The sequence below is a fragment of the Hyperolius riggenbachi genome, chromosome 7 (assembly GCF_040937935.1).
Source record: "Hyperolius riggenbachi isolate aHypRig1 chromosome 7, aHypRig1.pri, whole genome shotgun sequence".
NCBI lineage: Eukaryota > Metazoa > Chordata > Amphibia > Anura > Hyperoliidae > Hyperolius > Hyperolius riggenbachi.
Window position 1 is genome coordinate 251532445 of NC_090652.1, and position 21410 is coordinate 251553854.

The 21410-nt window shown below is 39.1% G+C and overlaps 1 protein-coding gene and 1 pseudogene across 1 annotated transcript in view; one reads left to right on the forward strand and one right to left on the reverse strand.

Moving 5' to 3' along the window:
• LOC137526159 (dynein beta chain, ciliary-like) overlaps window positions 1-21410 on the reverse strand; it is a 116194-nt gene that overhangs the window by 69673 nt on the left and 25111 nt on the right. Inside the window, exons 7-8 of the mRNA XM_068247377.1 lie at window positions 20170-20339; window positions 18367-18586 (exon numbers count right to left, since the gene is read on the reverse strand). Coding sequence (XP_068103478.1) covers window positions 18367-18586; window positions 20170-20339 — 390 coding nt within the window. The remainder of the gene's footprint in view (window positions 1-18366; window positions 18587-20169; window positions 20340-21410) is intronic.
• On the forward strand, window positions 13070-13181 carry LOC137526258 (U1 spliceosomal RNA; annotated as a pseudogene).

Consider the following 21410-nt stretch of genomic DNA (forward strand, 5'->3'; position numbering starts at 1 on the left):
GCGCGCGATAAAGAGCACAAATTGGTGCTAACTCAGCGGTGCAAAGGTTATCACGCCTAAAGTCTTTTAGGCGTGATAACTGAGTTATCACCGCTTTGTGAATCAGGCCCTTTGTATAGAACAAACATTTGTCTACTTATATATGTGTTTTATTTCTTGTCCATGCTGCTTTAATGAACTTTGAAAAACTCTGGAGAACATAAGAGCTTGTGTAAACCTGGAGTAGGTTTTTAATCGCATTTTTATTATTTAAGATTTATAAAATTGTAGTTTCACCCATACAAGTTGTGTAGGAACAATGTATAGCTAACAGCACAGGCTTTTAGCCAATCAAAACCATGTTTTAATCTTTTTGAGAAGAACACAAATAAAGTACCTTAGCCATCACCACATATCACACTACTTAAAGTTGAAGTCATCAGGTTGATAAAGATAACTTTGGACTTACTTTTTACCAAAACAAATGAATAATACATTCAAACTGTATTCCCCATTAATATCTATTGGTACATAGGTTTTTGATTTATCAGTCTGTGACTTTACCCATTGGTGAAAAATCTTTTTCAGACCCACACCTACACAAGACCCAGTCTAATACCACACAAGGATTGATACAGATGGCCCCCCGCATCTCTTGTAACAATTAGAAAAGCTAGAAAAGCATTAATCAAAGCAATTCTGGAAATAATCGATTCTGCCGGAACCCTGAACTATAGTTATATAATTAGTTTAGTTGAAAAAAAGACATCTCTCCATCAAGTTCAATCAAAAGGAAAAATAAAAAACGCCTTTAACCCGCACATATCCCAGTTCATCCAGGGCAAGGGCCCACAGACCAGGTAAAAAATAAATCTACAATTGAAATGAAACCAACCCCCCCCCCTTCCCCATGGACTTAAATTACACACCTTGAATACAAATCAGAATACTAAACCCTAATCTAATAAATGAAATGCAAATTGATACACATGGATGCAGCTAGCCATAAGTAGACTTAGAATTTGTACAACAGGAGTTGACCAGCTGCATGGATGTGCAGAGCCCCCACACAGGCAGATTACACAACTTACATTCAAAACAGATGCAGCAAAGGAGGATGTTGGCTTTCGAGAACAGCCTGTGCACAGATTGTTCAATACTAGACTCTTCCAAGAGGGCACGTCATCATCGTGGAAGAGTCTAGTATTGAACAATCTGCAATCTGGCATTTTTTTTAAATTTTTGGATGTTACAACCACATTTTTAATTCAGTCCTTTAGTTCATATGACAGTAGATACCCTTGGTAGCGTTCTGACCTATTTTTCTCCACAGCATTCTAGCTAATGCAGACAAGTCAGGAGAACACAGTGATTGGGCAGTGTAGAGCAGCAGCATACTAATAAGACATCACTGTATAACTTTACAGTTTAGATTACAGTTTAGGGCCCATACTCTGAAGGTGTACCTACAAGCACAATGTGTTATGCAAAGTGCTCAGGACTTGCTTTCTTGGGCAACGGTGGGACACAGTGCTGTACAGACAACTTGCTCTTTTTTAGAAGAGTGATACATCTGTTTATATGGAGTGGGAAAGAGGGGTATGGAAGAAACCAATGCAGTCAGGGGTTCTGGCATTAAATACTGTGAGTTGCTCAATTCTCAGCTGAATTGGCCACAAGCGGTTTTCTCGGCCATGTTTAGTAAAGCATGTGAATGGACCTTTAGACTGAAAGTCGATGTGTGGAACACAACTGAAGCACACTCAGTATTGAATATTTATATTTACGGTTATTTTACTCCCAACATTCAGAAGCTCTGTTTATGTTTATATATTTAGACTCCTATACAACAGTAAATTCCTTTAAGTAATTTCTTCAACACATTGATGAGCTACTTTTTAGGTTTGTCTTAGAATTACTTCCAGATTTATGGAACGTACAGAAGTCAGGTACTAAGCAGGAAAACTGGGGTGCAACAATAAGTGCCATTATATTTTGCTGCTATACTGTGAAATTTGGGTGCCTGTGCCACCAGTGTGCAAAGCGGACGAATTTCACAGTATGGCAGAACTTTATAATGGCGCTTATGGCGGCACCCTAACATTATCATAGTTGCGGCATATTGGCACTGGGGACAAAACAACACGAAAAAGAACCTCATAATATTATTCTGTAAATCTAAATTCATGCCTAGGTCTTCAGTAAGATTCCATAAACAAAAAAGAAAAGACCCATCTAGGCCACCATCAGCATTATTTCAAGAACAACTCAGATCTCAATGTGAAAATAATAAATCCTTTATTAATAAACAAGCAAGTAATAAAAACAATTAAAAACTACTCCACTGGTGTGTGTCAATTGTAATTGGCACTGCCTCCTATTGGTATTAAGTTAAATAAGTTACACAAATATATTATGATTCATCAATTCTCTCTGGCATGGCTGGGTGCCACAAAACAAATTAATATAGTGCAAAGCACACCAATCCCCAATACAAGATAATTATGTGTATATATATATCTTATAGATATTAAAGTGCAGTTGTGACTACAATTCACAGGGTGTGCAAATAAATGTGCGTGTCTGCCAAGGACACTACTCATATATAATAGCCCATACACTTTGAAATGAAAATTGCATAAACTTACAAACATAAACTACGCAAATATGGAAACCAATATCAAAACAATATAACCCATGGAAAAAACCTAAGACCTATCAAAAGGTAAAGTGCTAAATGCGATTCATAAAAACCGTTTCCTCTAGTGCATGAAGAAATAGATTGTGTCCTGAAAGAAAAGTGCAAAGTGCAATTGATAGAAGACATCCAAGTGTGTAACATGAAGCACCCCTTACCGGAGAGAAGAACGCCCAAAGGAAGCCCAGAGGAACGCCTTGCGTGGTCGCAGCTTCTCGGCTGCTTCAGGAGAGGCCTAAGACATAAGAACACCAGCACGATCTAAAGTATGTAAAGAGAAATACCCTCAGCGCCGATCCCAGTGAAAATGGGCTGCAAGAGGGCTTTTCGTGTTTCACGGCCATAAGCCTCTGACGAAGCGGCTTATGGCCGTGAAACACGTGTCAGGCATTTTTATGTGAAGTGGTGGTCTGATGTTATATCTACGTTTATCACCTGCTTTCTGAAGGAAAACATTAAAGAATAAAAGAGAACTTTGGTTCATTAAAAAACCCTGTTTGTTTGTATACGTTGAAATCTTGGCTATGTAGCTGACGATGCATACGTTGGCTATGCAGGGTGTGGAGGGACAATAGGCCGGCAGGCGGGGGAGCGGCATTTTCAAACAAATTGCCTGCTGATCGAGTGAGTAGATCTGCTGGGCGGATCGCTTTCAGGTTGGGGACGGCACCTGCCATACACACGTTTGATTGTTAATAACGGCCGTTATCATCCGCCTAATCCAACCTTAGTCAAGTATGTGTACGAGCCTATAGTCTTTGGGTAAAATCTTGACCACAGATATTCCTTAATATTGTCATTATATGGTGAAATCAAATGGTTTTCACCATCTCCATATTTATATAATTTTTTTTATTATTTTGGGGGACCTCTAACCATTATTATCCACTTTACCAGTTGCTTAGACACCTAGGCCGTATTCAATATTTTTTCTCCTCAGTTTTCTCCTAGGAGATCATTTTTCTTTTAAAATAACTGTAATTGCTGGGGAGGCATACTCTGAGTCAGCGTGTGTGCTCCAGACTATGTAGCTGGGTATTGGAAGAGGCTCCACAGATGGACACAGGAGTAATGAACAAAAAAGCAAGATTGCCCAGAGCAACTGCAGCTCTGGGCCGCCTATCAGGCTAGATGCTAAGTGATACAACACACAACAGACGTAGTCGGTAACAGGCTTGGGTCATACACGTTACTTCAGATGTCAGTCGTATTGGAAAGATTAGGCAGATTCGTAGTCGAGAGGCAGGCACAGGTCGGTACACAATACAATATACAATATTACAAATAATACAATACTGACTGACTAGAGTACATATAAATCATGCTGATGCGCAGTATATGACATGTAGCTCTCAAATAACTCACTAGCTAAAGCACAAATAATGACAATTAACAAGACAGACAACAGACAGACAGACGGAATGCTCAACCAATCCAGTCGCTGTTTCAGCAACGGCAACATTTATACTGAGATAGACAAGACTAACAGGTGGGAGCAAAACCAATGGCAACCGCTGCCACGGTTCGTCCTCAAGAACAAGGCTAGAAGGAATATTACCAGTCAACAACGTGGTGCTGGCAGAATGTAAACTATCAGGATCAGAAGGACTTCACTGGCCCACGCAGGTCAGCAAATGTCCAGCAGGCATAAAAATACAGAGCAAGGCATTATACATTTTTACTATAACAACTTTCACAGCATAGACCCAATGACAACTCAGAGAGCTGAACGGTATGTCCGGCGGAGTCTGAATTGGGAGGCAGACTTTTATGCCGGCATCAGCCAATGGATGCAGGTATGCAAATTACCACACAGCTGAATGATAATCATTCAATCCTGAGCTGGCTTGATTACCATTTGCTAGCTGAAAGACTATCATAACAAATGCATGCAGTACTATGCAACAACATGCATGCAGGAAATCTAGGGCTATCTGGCTGCAGTTCAACTGCAGCAAACCATAGGAGGAATCCTGACAGCATCCTGAACTGCTCTGAACTGCAGAGTGATTGCAAATGACAATTAGGCCTAGTGCACACCAGAGCGGTCCTGCTGTGGTTTGCGATCCGCTTGCGGGTGCGGATCCGCTAGGGTAATGTATTTCAATGGGCTGGTGCACACCAGAGCGGGAGGCGTTTTGCAGAAACGCATACTCCCGGGCTGCTGCAGATTTTGGATTGCGAATGCGTTTCTGCCTCAATGTTAAGTATAGGAAAAACGCAAACTGCTCTGAAAAACGGCACTTCAGAGCGGTTTGCCAGGCGTTTTTTGTTACAGTAGCTGTTCAGTAACAGCTTTACTGTAACAATACATGAAATCTACTACACCAAAAACGCTTCACAAAACCGCAAAATGCTAGCTGAAACGCTACAGAAAAATAAGAAAAAGCGTTTCAAAATCTGCTAGCACTTTGCAGATCTGCTAGCGGTTTTTGGTGTGCACCAGGCCTAAGACTTACTGCAAATGCGCAACTAAATACAAGCAAACAAGTCAGAACTGCCCAGTTGCAGCTCCACTGCAAGCAACAGAACATGCTACAGGAGAGATCCTGACAATAACTTTTTCAGCATTCTGCAGTTCAAGAAATATCAAAAAGTAGATAAAAAAGTACTACCAAAATGAGTTTGAGTATTTTCTTGTTTGCTGGTGGTTCGAAAGGCATTTTATTGACAAGTTGTTAAAATCTCACCATGGAGAAAACTAGAGAGAAAAAGTTAATTGTATATGAGCAAAGGTGTGAAAAAGGTGTGTGCTTCTTCAACAGAGTCACCACTGTCTTCCAGAATAGTGACTAGCTTCTGTGTGCATGACTTCACATAGGCCGAATAAATAGTTGTAATGTTGGACAACTAGCCTCTAGTAAGTAACCTACCTACTCCCTACAATCCTGACTTTTGTTTTTACATACTGCACTATTTCTGTTCCATTTTCTCTGTTTTGTTTTTTGTTTTGTCTTTTTGTTCCTGTGTTCTATATTTTTTTTAAGGTCAGGTACTCAAACAGTATGAAAGGCAGAGCGTCAGCCGGGAAAGTAGCATTATTCAAAAAAATAAAACCACTGTCCTTCAGGTTTGCTTTTATGTAAAAATTATAAGTTTCTTGTAAAAAATGCTACTGTATAAACATACAGTATGTATTTGATGTACAATTGTTTTTCATTTTTTTAATGACAATAAAAATAAAATGCTTATTCTATTTAACGATGAATTTTTAAGTTACTGTCTTTTCATATTGCATTTCTTTGCTAGTATACACTGCAGTCTATCTGAAGTACGAACTGCCTAGAAATTCCTATTTTTTTGCACAAGCAGTCAGCGGCATAGAACATTATTTTCCTGTTCCAACAACTAAAATAATCCATATTTGGCAGAATAACTTATTTAACTTATTTTTTCCACCTTTTGTTTTTTTTCTGCATAAAAAACAAGTAAGCGGGCTGAAATATTGTATGCAATCCCTGAAATGTATAGAAGGGGCTGTTTTCTGCTTTTATTTTTTAAACATGGTTCTATCAAGATAGGTATTGAAAATGTTAATAGAAAAAAAACATGCTTCCTTCTGATTATTTTTTTATCCAAAATATTTTATTTAGCATTTTTTATGTAGCAAATTCCTTTTGTTTTATAAAACTGGATTTTACATTTTTACTGGACAAATAGCAAGAATTATTGGCAATTGTATAACAGTGAATTCATATGACTATCTGCTTTTTTGTTGTGCTTTTTGCATGTTTGAATCTCATTTTTTATGATTACATGGAAAACCCATATTTATCAGAAAGGGCGAATGAACAGGGGTAAGACAGAGAATGAGGATCCTGTAAATTTAGCCTTTGAAAGGATATTTCCACTGTGATTTTGTTTTTTTCACAGGAGTGATTTAATCGGTATGGGAGCGATCTGGATTGAAAAGTACGTAATCAGTTTCAAAGGTCAGTCGCTAAGTTAGCGGCACAGCGTCAGTCCGCACATTTACCTCAAAATTAAACATCAGAAACCTTCATGCCTTTCTGGGAAAAATACTTTACACAAGGCTTAACTCAGTAGTAAAATTGAGCCCATACAATTTAAAGCAATTTGATATAATTAGTAAAATAACCTCGGCTCCTAATGAGGTATTCTTCTCCTTTCCGAGGCTAGCGGTGTTTGTGCTTATGGGTTGGGATATTAAGGAGATGGAATTTTAATGCTTAGAGCGCCTTCCGATTTATTTATTTATTTTTTTGCTTAGCTAGCTCCCACATCACGAGAAATTTGCCAATCATGGAAAAACAAGGTGATATTTTCAACGTGCTCAAGGTACTATCACCTACTTAATATACAAGGGAAACAGGAAAGAGATGCAAAACAATAGTACTTAAAATGAAAGCCCTTTAGACCTCATGGAATACAACAATAGAATAAATGTGTAGATCTGTATTTTAACAGTATGAAAAAATGGATTTGATTTTTTTTCACAGCAACAATTTTCCTAGACTGTTAGCACACATGGGCAAGAGTCTTTCAGCTACGGAACCTCATCACCATTGCAGATGATTTACAATTCAACTTTTGAAAATTGTATTATGTTATTTTAAAGAGAACCCAAGGTGGGTTTTAAGAATCCCATTAGCACACAGAGGCTGGTTCTGCATATAATCACCATCCTCTGTTACTATACTGTGCCCCCCCCCCCCAGGCCCTTCCTGCGCTCTGCTGTCCCCCCCAAAAAAATCCGCTGTGCTAGCAACATGTACCTTGTCGCTAGCAGGCTGTTTACATGCAGAATGTCACTCTCCGCCGCTCCCCCGCCTCCTCTATATCGCCGCTCCCCGCCTGCGTCCCTTCCCTCCAATCAGCTTACGGAGGCGGGGAGGGAAGGGACACAAGTGGGCAGCCACGATATAGAGGCGGGGGAGCGGAGGAGAGTGACATTCTGCATGTAAACAGCCTGCTAGCGACAAGGTACATGTCACTAGCATAGCGGTTTCTTTTGGGGGGGGGGGGGGACAGCAGAGTGCAGGGGGGGCCTGAGGGAGCCCAGTATAGTAACAGAGGATGGTGATTATATGCAGAACCAGCCTCTGTGTGCTAATAGGATTCTTAAAACCCACCTCGGGTTCTCTTTAACATTATTAAACTCTCTTACAGCATACCTCTGCTCACATTACGCTTTCTATCTAAGGCTATATATGACATATAGTAACAAATTATTCAGGATACCCATTTTCACCTTAAAAAAATGCTTCTTATGTCTATTGTTGTTGTACAATGGTAAGTAACCCCGCCCTCTCAAAGATGTTAAAGTACAAAGAGACAAAGGGGATTTGGTGGCTGCCATATTAATTTCCTTTTAAAAAATACTTATTACCTGCCAATTCTGCTGATTTATTTGGCTGCAGTAGTGTCTGAATCACACACCTGAAACAAGCATGTGGTTAATCCAGTCAGACTGCAGTCAGAACAACAGCTAGTAGAAGGTGAGGTGTTTTTAATATCATTTCTCCCATTTAGCTGACCCCTGGGCTTTTGGCATGGTTCCCACTAGAACGCTGATAAAAATTAGCATTTTTGCCTGGTTAGAGTAGGACTCACCAGATCGGGGACACTTTGGCGCAGTTGGTGAGCTTAAACGCGTTAAAGCGTAACCAAGAGCCCCTGTCACTGTTTTCCTGTTGTGTGCTGCAGCACCCTCTGTATATATATATATATACACACACACACACAGTTAAAACATCACTGAATTCCAGCTTGTCTGATCATGACAGTCACCAGCTCTTAATTACTTACTATAATTATAATGTATGCTTCACCCTTTGATTTTTTTTTATGTTTGTAAACCAATGAAGACACATGTGGATTAGGGTGAAATAGAAGTGTAAATTGTGCATCTGCACATAATAATCCGATAATAATAATAATAATAATACGAACATTTATATAGCCTTTTCTCCTGTGGGACTCAAATCGCTCAAGAGCTGCAGCCACCGGGACGTGCTCAAGAGGCCACCCTGCAGTGTTAGGGAGTCTTGCCTTGAACTCCTTACTGAATACGTACTGACCCTAGCCAGAATTCAAACCCTGGTCTCCCATGTCAAAGGCGGTGCCCTTAACCAGTACTCTATTCAGCCACATCTCCTACCACACTGATAAAAGAGTATTGCAAAGAGGTTTCAAAATGTAACCTCCTTGCACCCACTTAATCTACTTGGACAGCTGTTATTATTATTAATATTATTTTATTTATTTAGCGCCAACATATTCCACAGCGCTTTACAAAGCACAATGAGACGACGAGGGGAAAATAGATACAACCAAAAAATGTACAGCAGAGTCTCAAGCAGCACAAATATTGCGACAAAAACAGTAAACATTAGGATATATGTAAAAAGAGAACCGAGAGCCCAATATAGTGTAGTAAGTATTGACAATTGGGTAAATGAAACGAGTATAATATATACTCACAAACCAGGGTTACCTCCAAGTAACCCCTGTCCAGGCAGTTGAGGAGATTATCCTGTCCTCATTCAGGATTAAGAAGTTGCTCTCTGTAGACAGGAGAAAGAAAGGGGTATCCCCCTCCACCAGGGGTGGATATCAATTATAACGTAATGAAGAACAGAGGCGCCAACAGGATAAAATCAATTCTTAAAACTTTTAAAATTGCTTAGGAGGCAGTGGTGGACTTACCCCCTGCAAGCAGACACAAAAACTGTGTATTCAAAACAATCAAATTTATTGGTACACTCCATGGATTTGTGCAACGCGTTTCGAAGGTATAGTCCCGCCTCCTCAGGCAATAAAAGTAGGAGTACACACAGTACAGTCTCAAGGTCACGATGAGCGCCTCTGTGTGTAAGCAATTTTAAAAGTTTTAAGAATTGATTTATCCTGTTGGCGCCTCTGTTCTTCATTACAGTAAACATTAGGAGGAGGACCCTGCCCTTGAGAGCTTACAATCTAAAGGTTTGATCCATTATTCAACCATAGAGTAATTTTGCCACCGTGTGCATATTGGTGAGGAAATTATGAATTATTCATTAGTATTAATAAGAAGCAGTGGTTGGGTGTTTCATCCGGCAAGCCTTCTGCCCTAGGCCACGGCCTAAGTGGCCAATGTGGTAGCCCTACCTTTTTCTGGCACTGAACAGTTAGAACTATGCCACATAGGCAACTAAGTTGCTGTTGCAGATTAATTTGTACCAATAAGTAGCTACAATCAGACTTCAATGCATTTAATTGGATTTGTCAGAGACAGCAACTAGTCAGTAACACTAGAAACTATTCACAGAAAGCAGTCATTAGTGCTTTTAATGAGTCAAGTCACTAGTAAATAGACAAGCAACTAGTTGCGGTCACAACTTTCCAGGGACATTGTGTGACATAGCGCTTAATTAGTTGAGAGAGGATGCAATACTTTGCACTATCAGTATCATTGATTTGGTCCCGATTTGTAGCATTACAAATGCACATCAAGCCACAATGAGCTAGTGGAAAAGTAAAGTAGCTGTAGTAAGGCTAGAGAATAGTGGAACACCCTGGAAAATATAAGTAATCCAGCAAATATTGGCTCGTTTTTGTTTTGTTTTGTCTTAGAATATTGCAAAAGATTTGCTGCATGTCTTTGGTTTGTTCCGCCCCCATTACAGCAAGTCCAATGCAGTGAAGTCAGGGCCGCAATCACAATCCACAAAACCTTTTTGGGCCTGATCAAATTGTACTTCAATATTCCTCTGGTTCTTCCATGCATAGTAAATTTCCAAGCCTACCCTCCTCCTGGCCAGTACTGCAGTGCTACATATACTGATTTGTGTATTTTTACATTTATTTAGTAAATAGGAGGGATGGAGCCTAAAAAAAAAAAAAAAGCGCCAGATATCCATCTTAATATTCTGTAAGGCTGTGTAGGGCTCTTTTCCACTATGAAATGCGATCGCGGTTGCGATTCCGTTTGCGTAATCGCGTTTCGATTTCCACCATCCGATTGCGTTTTGACCAAAATCGCATCGCAATCGGATCACACTAATGGAAATTGCTGCTGCAGTTTCCATTAGTTTAATTTACCTTGCAATTTGCGATCAGAATCAAATCGCATATCGCAGGGTAGTGGAAAAAGGCCCTAAGTATGTTTGTAGTGAAGAATAAATGGGTTATATCACACATACTGCATAGTTGTAAGTATATATAAAGCATATAAGCATATAAAGAAATTAAACATAAAGTGAATTTGAACCGAGTAAAATTATTTAAAATAAATTAAACATGATGTAACTGCAAATAAATATTGCATACTTACCTAGCCATCAGTTTCTCTCAGAAGGTCACCATTTTTTGTTCTAACAATCATTATTTCCAGTTCTGACTAGATCTAGTCAGACTTGTCTCTCTGGAAGCTAAAAGCCTTAGGGCCCTTTTACACTTAATGCTTTGGTATGAGTTAGTGTGCATTGGTATGCGTTAGTATGCTTTGGTACGTGTTTTTTTCAATAACAGTGTATTGTGAAAAAGATTTCAGTTAAAATTTGGGAACTGTGCCATAGGAAAACATGGACATTACTTTTAAAATCTGTTTGCTTTTAGTTATAACTGAGAGCAGCTGATTAAGTATAAAAGGGAGCTAAGGGCCCCTTTTCACTATATTAGTTGCTGTCAGTCATAACTGAAAGGACAATTGATGTGCAAGGTAATGTCCATGTTTCCCTATGGCTCAAGCGATATTACTGGTTAACGGAATGCTGATCCGGAAGGTGTTGTTTTAAAAATGGAAGACAGAGAATTCCATTGATTACAGAGGACAAACATAACACATGGGAGGAGAAATTGATGAGCAGATTACACGGGAGGTAAGTATAAAGTGTGAATATTTATTTTGACTTTTTTCAGTTTAGGTTTGCTTTAAATACTTTCATCTATTTTCTGCATGTAAGGAAAAGTTTACTAATCATAAAAAATATTTTGTGTCAGTTTGACGAAAAAAAATTGTAACTGCTGCTCACTCAACATTATCAACCAACAATGGCATTTGCATTATTGCAATTACAGGGTTTTCTGCTCAATTCATCAGTGCAAAATCCTTCTTTTTTTTCCCAAAAGACAGGGGGGAAAATGGTTCAATTCAACCCAGTGCTCAATTACTTTAAATGTTAGTAACTCCAACAAGGTAGGACAATTCAAAGACTATTACAATAGTACTGTTCAAAATGAAATAACAGTAATCCCATTTTTGCTGTGATATTTAAAAAGGTTTGTGGCAGGAGTTTAAAGAGCTTTTTGCAGGGCTACCGTATAACTAGTTTTCGAATAATCAGCAGAAGTGGAATGAGAATGAAAAAAGATTTTTGCAATAGTCATTCAAACGCAGATTATGATTTTACATTCTTGTTGCAGGCATTTATTTCATTACTGACATGAATGCATATTTCATTGAAAAGTAACATAAGCATGTTACTAGTGCCAGCTTCTCAGCAAACAACGGACAAGCAATGAGGCTAGCCATACACTAATGGATATGTGAGTGGTGTCCATGTTATCTTCAGAATCAATTTTATCTGGCCAAATAAGTTTACACTTACAAGGAATTTGACTTGGCATTTGCTTTTCTAACCCCCCCAAAAAATTATACAAGGACACACAGTGTAGATATTACAAGTCAAGGACAGTATATAAGATAAAGAGAACCCGAGGTGGGTTCTAAGAATCCAATTAGCATACAGAGGCTGGTTCTGCATACAATGACCAGCATCTGTTGCTATACTGTGCGCCCCCTGGCTGTTTACATGTGAAGTGTCAGTCTGTCGCTCCCCCGCCTCCTCCATTATTATTATTATTGATTTATATAGCGCCAGCATCATCCGCAGCGCTGTACAATAGAATACAGGGTATAACAGTACAAAGCATACAATACAAACAGTTGATACAAGACAAGAGGGTATAACAGCTAAAACAGTGAACAAATGAACAACATATTTTACACAGAGGTGGGAAGTATGTACACCCATTACACAGCATTGTGAGACGAAAGGGAAGAGAGCCCTGGCCAAAAGGCCTTACAGTCTAAACATTTAAGGTATAGGACAGTAGGTAAAGTGAAGCTGTGTATGGGTTGGTATAAATGGTGGTTAGGGGGCGGTGTCCTAGGTAGAACAGTATGCTTGCCTGAAGAGGTGAGTTTTCAGATTGCACCTAAAAATAGCAAGTGTGGGTGAGTGGCGGATGTGTTAAGGGAAAGTGTTCCAGAGGAGGGGAGAGGATCGAGAGAAGTCTTGTAAGCGGGAGTGGGAAGACGTGATCAGGGAAGAAGACAGAAGGATATCGTTAGCAGAGCGAAGATTGCGTGTAGGATGGTATCTGGAAATAAGTTGAATAAGATAGGAAGGAGCTATGTTGTTGAGAGCTTTGTAGGCGAGAGTAAGGGCAGGGGGGGACACCATGATCACTAAGGTGCTTCTCCGAGGGTGAGGCTCATCCATTGCACTCCGGGTGGGTTGACCCCTGCGATTTCCCCAAATGTGGGAAACTCAACTGCATAGCGCCGGTCCCTTCCCTACAATCAGCGGGGAGGTAAGGGACGCGGTCGGGGACCGGCACTATGGAGGAGGCGAGGGAGCAGCAGACTGACACTTCACATGTAAACAGCAGTCGCCAGCACGGCGATTGATTTATGGGGCATAGCAGAGCGCAGGGGGGAGACGGTATAGCAACAGAGGCTGGGTATTAAATGTAAGATCCAGCCTCTGTATGCTAATTGGATTCTTAGAACCCACCTCGGGTTCTCTTTAAAGTGGTAGTAAACAGGGTGAGAAGTGTTAATTTTCAGTTCTGTGCTGTAATGCTTTCCAGTCCTAGCAGTTTAAAGCGGTTTAACACCCAGCATTACAACTTTGCTTTAAAAGATTGCTTACAGCTTACAAACTATTATGCCAGATTTTTTTTAAGCAGAAATTCACTGGATGGGTTAAACATGACATTTTAGTGTTGGATTTAACTAGGAATCCGAATCCGTTCTTATCTTTAGTTACAAATGTATCTTTATTTGGAATACAAATAGACCTTTGAAAAGCCTGCCGGGGAAGCCCTCTTTGTTCTCTCAGAGCAGTGTTTGTTTGTTATTGTAGATAGATACATTTGTAACTAAACAAGCAAGCACGGAGGAGGATTTCTAGCTAAATGTAGCACTAAAATGTCATGTTTAATCCATTCAGTGAATTTCTGCTAAAAAAAAAAATCTGGCATAATAGTTTATAAGCTGTAAGCAATCTTTTAAAGCAAAGTTGAAATGCTGGGTGTTAGACCACTTTAAGCATGGTTCCACATTAAGCATGGAAACCGCCTGAGGGAAGAAGCTGTTCCTTTGCCTGGAAGTTTTTGTTGTCACTGACCGGTATCTCATGCCTGAAGTCATAAGTTGAAAAATGAAGTGAGCAGGGTGAGAGGGGTCAGAGACAATCTTGGTTGCTCTCTTTCTGCACCTGCTAGCATAAAGATCCCTCAGGGAAGGTAAGCTACAGCTAACTAATCTTTCTGATATTCGGACGATGCCCTAAAGTCTCACCTTTTCTCGCACAGAGTATGAGCCAAACCAGACAGTAATAGTTGATGCCAGGATGGATTTGATGATCGCAGTATAGAACTGCACCATCATGTGGATGGTGAGCGCCTCAGTAGGAGGGTCCAAAGAGCATAATGTAACACACAGGCATTGTGCATACAGAGAAAATGTGCAATGCTCATTTTACATAGACTAAAAAAAAATTCCTGGAGTGAAATTTGTTCAATTTTTTTTTCCAAATATATGACCAGAAGGACCTAAGCATTTGATTGCTATGAGTTACACTCAGAAGTCGTCCTTTTCAATAACTCTCTTCTTCTGAGTATTTCAGAGAGTCACATAGCCAATGGACTTGATTTACTAAGGTTCTCAAGGCTGAAGACAAAAAAAACCCAAGTGACCAAACAAATCTGACCTCTATTTATAAAAAATTATTTCCGCTTTTTTTGTTAATAATCACTTCAGGTCCTGGGGTGGGAGGTGTTACCCCTTAAAGTGTACCTGTAATTAAAAAAAAATGCCCCATATGAGTACTTACCTAAGTACAGTAGATGGAAGCCTATGGTTAATCAGAAGGCTTCCTATCCCCCTTGCCGTTGCAGCACTGAGATCCTCCGAGGTCAGGAGCTCTTCTGCACTGCAATGGCACCTTGCACTTGTGCAATAAGACTGAGGTAAACGAGCTTGGCTTTTTCCATGGAGCGCGGATGGTGGATCCTTGCTACCGCGCTGGTGCAAGCTGGTGCTGGTGCATCCAAACATGCTTGTTTGCATAGGAGAGCATGGCCTCAAACTTCTGAGGGTCCTAGTGCCAAATTTTTGGTCTGGAGGATCCAAAGGCTTTCTTCCATCAAGGTAAGTATCTAGATTTTGCGCAGCTCACAGGTTTGCTTTAAGATTCCTGACAATTTTGACATTTCAGCTGCGTCAATATAGATACAGAAATAACTTTTTATTAGCTAAGCTTAGTGATATATATGTTGTTTTTTTTTTTGACAACTTAAGATGGCCGTACACTTATAGATTTGCAGAAGATTCGACCATCTGATGTGTGCCACACACTAGGGACAGATTTCCAAAAGATATCAGAATGAAATCTATTGGAAATCTATTTAAATGCATTATTGGACCATTGGATCCAATGAAACTCTATGGGCCATCGATCTGCTGCCAGCAGCAGATTAACCTAGATTTTCCATCTTGCCAGATAGATCAAATCGTACGAAATCAGCCGCAAATCGATCAATCGATAGATTTCACAGAATCGATTTCTGATCAATCGATTCTATAGAATCAATCGATCGATTGATGGCTGAAATCAACCAGTGTATGGGCCACGTTAGGATTTATTTGGTTGATGTTTTTACTAAGAATTGTTGTTGTTTTTATAGGCGTTTTGCAGGAAAAATAGGCAAATATGCAGAAAATACACATTTCTATTTTTAACCCTTTCTAATTTTCTGATGATAGGTGCCAGTTATGAAACACCTCAAATGATATATATTTTTTTCTTCCCAGATAAAATGATACTACACATACCATATTTCATTACTAGTTAGGCATGTAGCAGACCATTATCGCCAGTCTTTGTGTCTATAGTGATCGGAAGCGATCCCTAGGGTACACAATTTGGGGACCCTAGTACTGTACAGATGCATTGCTAGGCAAAAGCACAGCAGTGCATCTATACAGCTTTGATCAGATTGGATCACTACAGGCGCCAGTCATTAAAGGTGTCCATAAACCTTAACGTGAAGCACAGGTGACACAAGGGATTGATTGGCGTAGTAGGGGTTACACTTTACTACAGAAAAAATATATACTTTACTTTTATAAACTTTTGTTTAAGACTGTTCAACTTTCTTTCCCCCTTAACTTTTTATGAATGCTTGCTGCTATTTTGTATAGTAGCAATCACTCACTTTTGAACGAGTGTGCTAGTCACCAGTATGAGCATGGGGGGGGGAGGCGGATTTGAAAATTAATTTAACATCCAAGGACTCACAGGGGGACGTTAAATTAACTTCCAATAAACTTTTTTTTTTAACAGTTATTATGTCCAATAACTTTAAAGGGAAGATGAGGTGAGAGTGATATGGAGGCTGCCATATTTATTTTCTTTTAAACAATGCAAGTTGCCTAGCTGTTCATCTGATCATGTGTCTCTAATACTGTTAGCCATAGACCCTGCATGCAGATCTGGTGGCCTGATTCAAGACCTGACTGGATTAGCCAAATGCTTGTTCCAGGGTTGTGACTCAAACACTTCTGCCAGAAGATCAACAGGATTGCCAGGTAACTGATATTGTTGAAAAGGAAATAAATATGGCCATCTCCACATCACTCTCACCAAAGGTTCACTTTAAATTGATAAACTCTCCATTCCTCAGATTCTCCAACTTAATTTAGAAATAACTAAGCTTTATTTAGCTGGTCTTGGCCCATTTGTTCAGGTACCTGACCCTGGAGATGAATATGTGAAAGTTTCTAATACAATAAATTCAATAAAGTTTATAACATAATAAATGATTCCAGTTATTATTGGGAGGTAAATTGCTATTATCAACACTCCTACTTCCTCAAATTGGGTTTCCCAATTTCCTCCTTTCCCTCTCAGGATAGTGTTTGACTTTGGAATAGTTATCTGTTAGACTATGGCCATAGCCCAGAAGAATTGAGCTGGTGAGCAACCTGGACAGAGGTAGGGATGGTCAGAAATGCCCATTTCCTACAGTATTCTGAGGAAACTCCGATTTCCGGCAATGCCAATTTCTGATTTTACATTTTTCCGATTTCCATTTTTCTGATTTCCGATTTCCAAGGAGTACTTTATTTGTCATTATTTGCATCAGAGAATGCAAAAATTACAACAAAAATTTGGAAATTGGAAAAACAGCATCTTGTGGTCTAACATTATCGCAGTAATCCGATTCTTGCTGAAAAATTCTGCTTTCTCTGATTGGTTCTATGCTTCCAAATTCTGTGATTGAACTAAAATTACTAAGTTTTGTGGTAAATCAGACTTCCAAGGAATTCCGATTCCTGATTGGAAATGCCGATTTCCGATGGTAAATGCGGAAATTTAAATTCCGTGCAATCCGAATGAGCATCCCTAGGCAGAGGACAGGCCACAATTGGGGTTGGGCTAGTACTCTCCATGGCTCATGGAAAAGATGCAGATATGCAACCACCACTGGTCGCTATAACAAGATAATATGCCTTTAAGGTCATCACACTACTAGACTTAGTGGCTCCCAGTTTTGTCTTCGGTGTGTTTATTTTTAAGGCCACTAGAAGACATCTGTACTGTTTACTCCTGTATGTTTTGTACTGTAGCTAACCTGCAAAAACTTGTGTTCAACTTAGTGATGAGCACAAATTTGCATAGATGTAATTTTGCATCGAGATTCACAATTATGATGCAAAATCATAATGCAACATTTTGGGAAAATTCGTAATTAATTTCCTGTGTAACTATAATCATTTATAATTTTACAACATTTTCGCATAATTTTTGTGCCAGCTTTAGCACTTAATAGCAAAGCCCCCATACATGCTATTGTTACCAAAATTGCTACATATGTTAAGGAAATAGTGGGTACAACTCATTTTTCAAAAAGACCTGGTAGTTTTTGATAAAAATCAATTTTAAATATGTAAAGAAAAGGTGGCTTTTAAACTGTAATTTTTCTGAGTTTAAAGAAATGTTCCTTTGCATTTTTAAAATCGATTTTCTCAAAAGCTACAAGGTCTTTTTTTTTTTACTTATACCCACTATTCTCCTTAACATATGTACCAATTGTGGAGACAATAGCATGTATTTGCTATTCTTCGATAAAGTTGGCAAAAAATGACACAAAAATGATGCATGATTATACAAAATCAATTGAATTTATAAAACGTAATGGTTGTAACTGCGAAAATGTATGCACAATGTCATGCAATCTTAATTAGCTGATTACAATCATGACTAGTTAAACTAATATTGAACTAAACCCAAAGTTATGAATACTAGCTCTAAAGAATTTGCCAGAAAACTAGGATACTGATCAAAAATTAGCATAGGGTGACTTTTCTTCTGAAATGAATAATACAAAATAAATCATACAGTTAGAAAATAAAATACCTGAACCTTCCTGGACTTAACTTGCTCAGTACTTACTTCCAGTTGAGTATAAATGAGATCATTCAACTGTTGTCCATAGGATCGCAGGAGTTCAGCTGTGGCTTTCAAATGCATGAAGTTCTCCACAGTAGAAGGTCTATCCCGTATTGCCAGAAGATGACCCATAATTTCTACCAAGGCCTCATAGTCTTCAGCCTTCACTGTCTTGCATAAACCTTTTTCAGTATGGCGAATAAATTCCTCAAGTTCATTAACACTAAAAATAAATGTTGGAATTGTTTTAAAATAGAATTCTGTTTAGTTCCATAATATCAACGCCTTCAAAATATCTGGCCAACTGAGCAGAATGAAGACGGTACTTGCAACCTACTGAGGTATCAGGTTAAAGTTTACCTATAGACAAAAAAAACGAATTGCTCTCTTGTAATCCCATCTCTAAGAATTTCCAGCACTTCTGTCCAGATAGAAAGCAAAGAAATCAATCTAAGAGTTTCGGAAGCAGCAACAATTCAAACCCGAAGATTTAATAAGGGTCTTTTTTCCTGTCTTTGGAACTATGATTTTTATATTAAAGTCAAAAAGTTTTATGGGGCTGCCATGCACAGGAAGAACCATTTCTGGTATCTCTGCATCATATGATGCTGAGGAACTGAAGACATCCTGAGGAAGCCCTAGGAAACGTCCACCTACATCTTCATATCGAAGAGTGACTGGGTAGACCGTAATTGATGCAAAATAATAATGATGGAGGCAATCCACTGGCTCAATAAACTTGCATTTATATTGTCATCAGCATACACACATGTGTTCGGGTCTCCCACTTCATCGGGTGTACAAACAAAAATTGAATCACTGCATATACAGTATATTCCAATGTACCACACCCAATAGATCAGCCCACATAATGATCAGCTGACTAGTGAACTCATAGTTCATTTGAACTCTTCAGGGTAAAAAAGCTTAGAGTCCATTGAGAACTACACACTATTGTGTCTACCCACTACAACACCTTCAGCAATGTCATGGTCAGGGCTGGATATCTAGAAAGACCACAAAGGCCAGGGCCTTGGGCGGTTACAGCCTAAGAGGGCACATGGACATAAAATGGGTTGCTGCATATGAAAGAGAAGGCTGCATATTGGGAGAAAAACATGGAAAGGGAAGCTGATGCTCAAGGGAGCTGTACATAAAAGAAAGGGGCTGCATACATGGATGTTACACATGGAAGAGGGGGCAGCACATGGAATGGGAGGGGCGTTGCTGTACATGGAAGGGGCGCCCCAACATACTTGGCCCAAAAGTATAAATCTAGCCTTGGTCATGGTATCTGCTGATATTAGTATATAGGGTATACTAATATTGTTGTGCATCATCAAGCAACCCAATACACTTGAGCCAGTGGAGTGCATCCTTCATTATTATTTTGCTTGGATTCTACTGTGAATTGGTGAACCACAAGAGGAAGGAGCACTAGCTGCCTGGGTAATGTGGTGCCTGGTACAAAGTATTGGCTCTGGCAAGCTACAGGTTGCTCAACAACTGAACATGGATTCTAGGCTGTAGTAATGTGAGCATCAGGAATCTTAGCAACCGAGATGGCAAGAGGGTTGTTAGGTTATTGTGTGAGGAGATACTTGAAGAGTAGCTCTAAGTACATCAGTGAATAGGCACAAATCAAGATGATTGCTTGTAAATACAAAATAAATGTATGCTTAAATATACCCCGAAACATGCATCAAAAAGAGGAATTAAAATGCTTGACGTATGCATGTTAGAAATGCAACATTATGAATAAGCTTAGTTGTGGTGTGTCTCAAACAAATATTTTTAAAAAATTACCTGTGTGTGACAAGATTAAGTAAGTGGTCTTTGAACATCAAGCTCCACCTCTTGATCGCATTCATGAGTGAGATTTTGAAGGGCTTCATGTCCACTAGGAGCCAACCGTTAAATGTTCGTTCATTTTCAAATTCTCCCACTTCGCGATAGAGTGATTCGTAAACATTAATCTGCATTTTACAAAACGAAATTGATTATGTGTTGAAAAAAAAAGATTGAAAAACAAACAGATCTAAAATACTGTTTTCTGTAACTTCAAGTCCTTATTTTATTATCTTGCCAAAAGTCAGCAACACTCAGTGAAACTGAAACTGGGAGTGACCTGAGTTTTCTCCAGTTCTCCTCTCCTTCCCCATTGTTTGCTGTTTCTACAGGAAGTTGATTATATATAAATAGACAATCGGAATGTGTCAGTCACAGGTGATGAGAAGCAAACAGAATTGTTCAGATAAAAGATAACACTCAGGGGTCGGTCGGGCAGGAGGAACTATACAACAATTTGTCCATCAATTTTTCCGGATTTAATGACAACAATTTCTAACAATTAATAATGCTGGGAATGCAGCAGAAAGATGGTTCGATAGATAATTTCCGACATGTCTGATCTCACGTTTGATCATTTTGCCGCTCGATTTCTGATAGAAGTGGAAAGAAAATGATAAGAAAAACAAGTGGAAGATAAGAGAATTGAGTGGAGAATCGAGCGGCAAAAACGATCGAGCGGAGGATAAAGCCGCAGAAACGCATCGTGTATGCCCAGCATAAGAGATAATTGGATGTCAGCCAAGGCAGCATGGATCAGTAACACTGTCCGTTTTCTGTGATTCAGGTCTGTTGGTTTAGAAAATACAGTTTTAATGAAGAATATTTTTAAATGGAGAAATTTATATTATTATTATTCCGGTATAGAAAGTTGTAGTTCATGAATGGCTGTTTCTGTTCTTTCAAGTACTGTAAAACTTTTTAAGGTCCATGGGAGATGTCGCCAGTTCTCAGTGTGGTCTAAACAAACTGAATGATTGGGGATTACATGTTGCATAAAGCTTAACAAGGATAAATATGAATTCATACTCTTTGAGGCTATAAACATGCATGCCGCATATAATTAAGTAGATGTTAATTCAAATGAATCCAATATGGAAAAGGATGTCATGGTCATATATTCTAGACTAACCTCCCTGGTGTTATGATTATTTCCAGGTTTAGGGTCTAAAAGCCATGCAATTTTTTCAAAAGCTTTT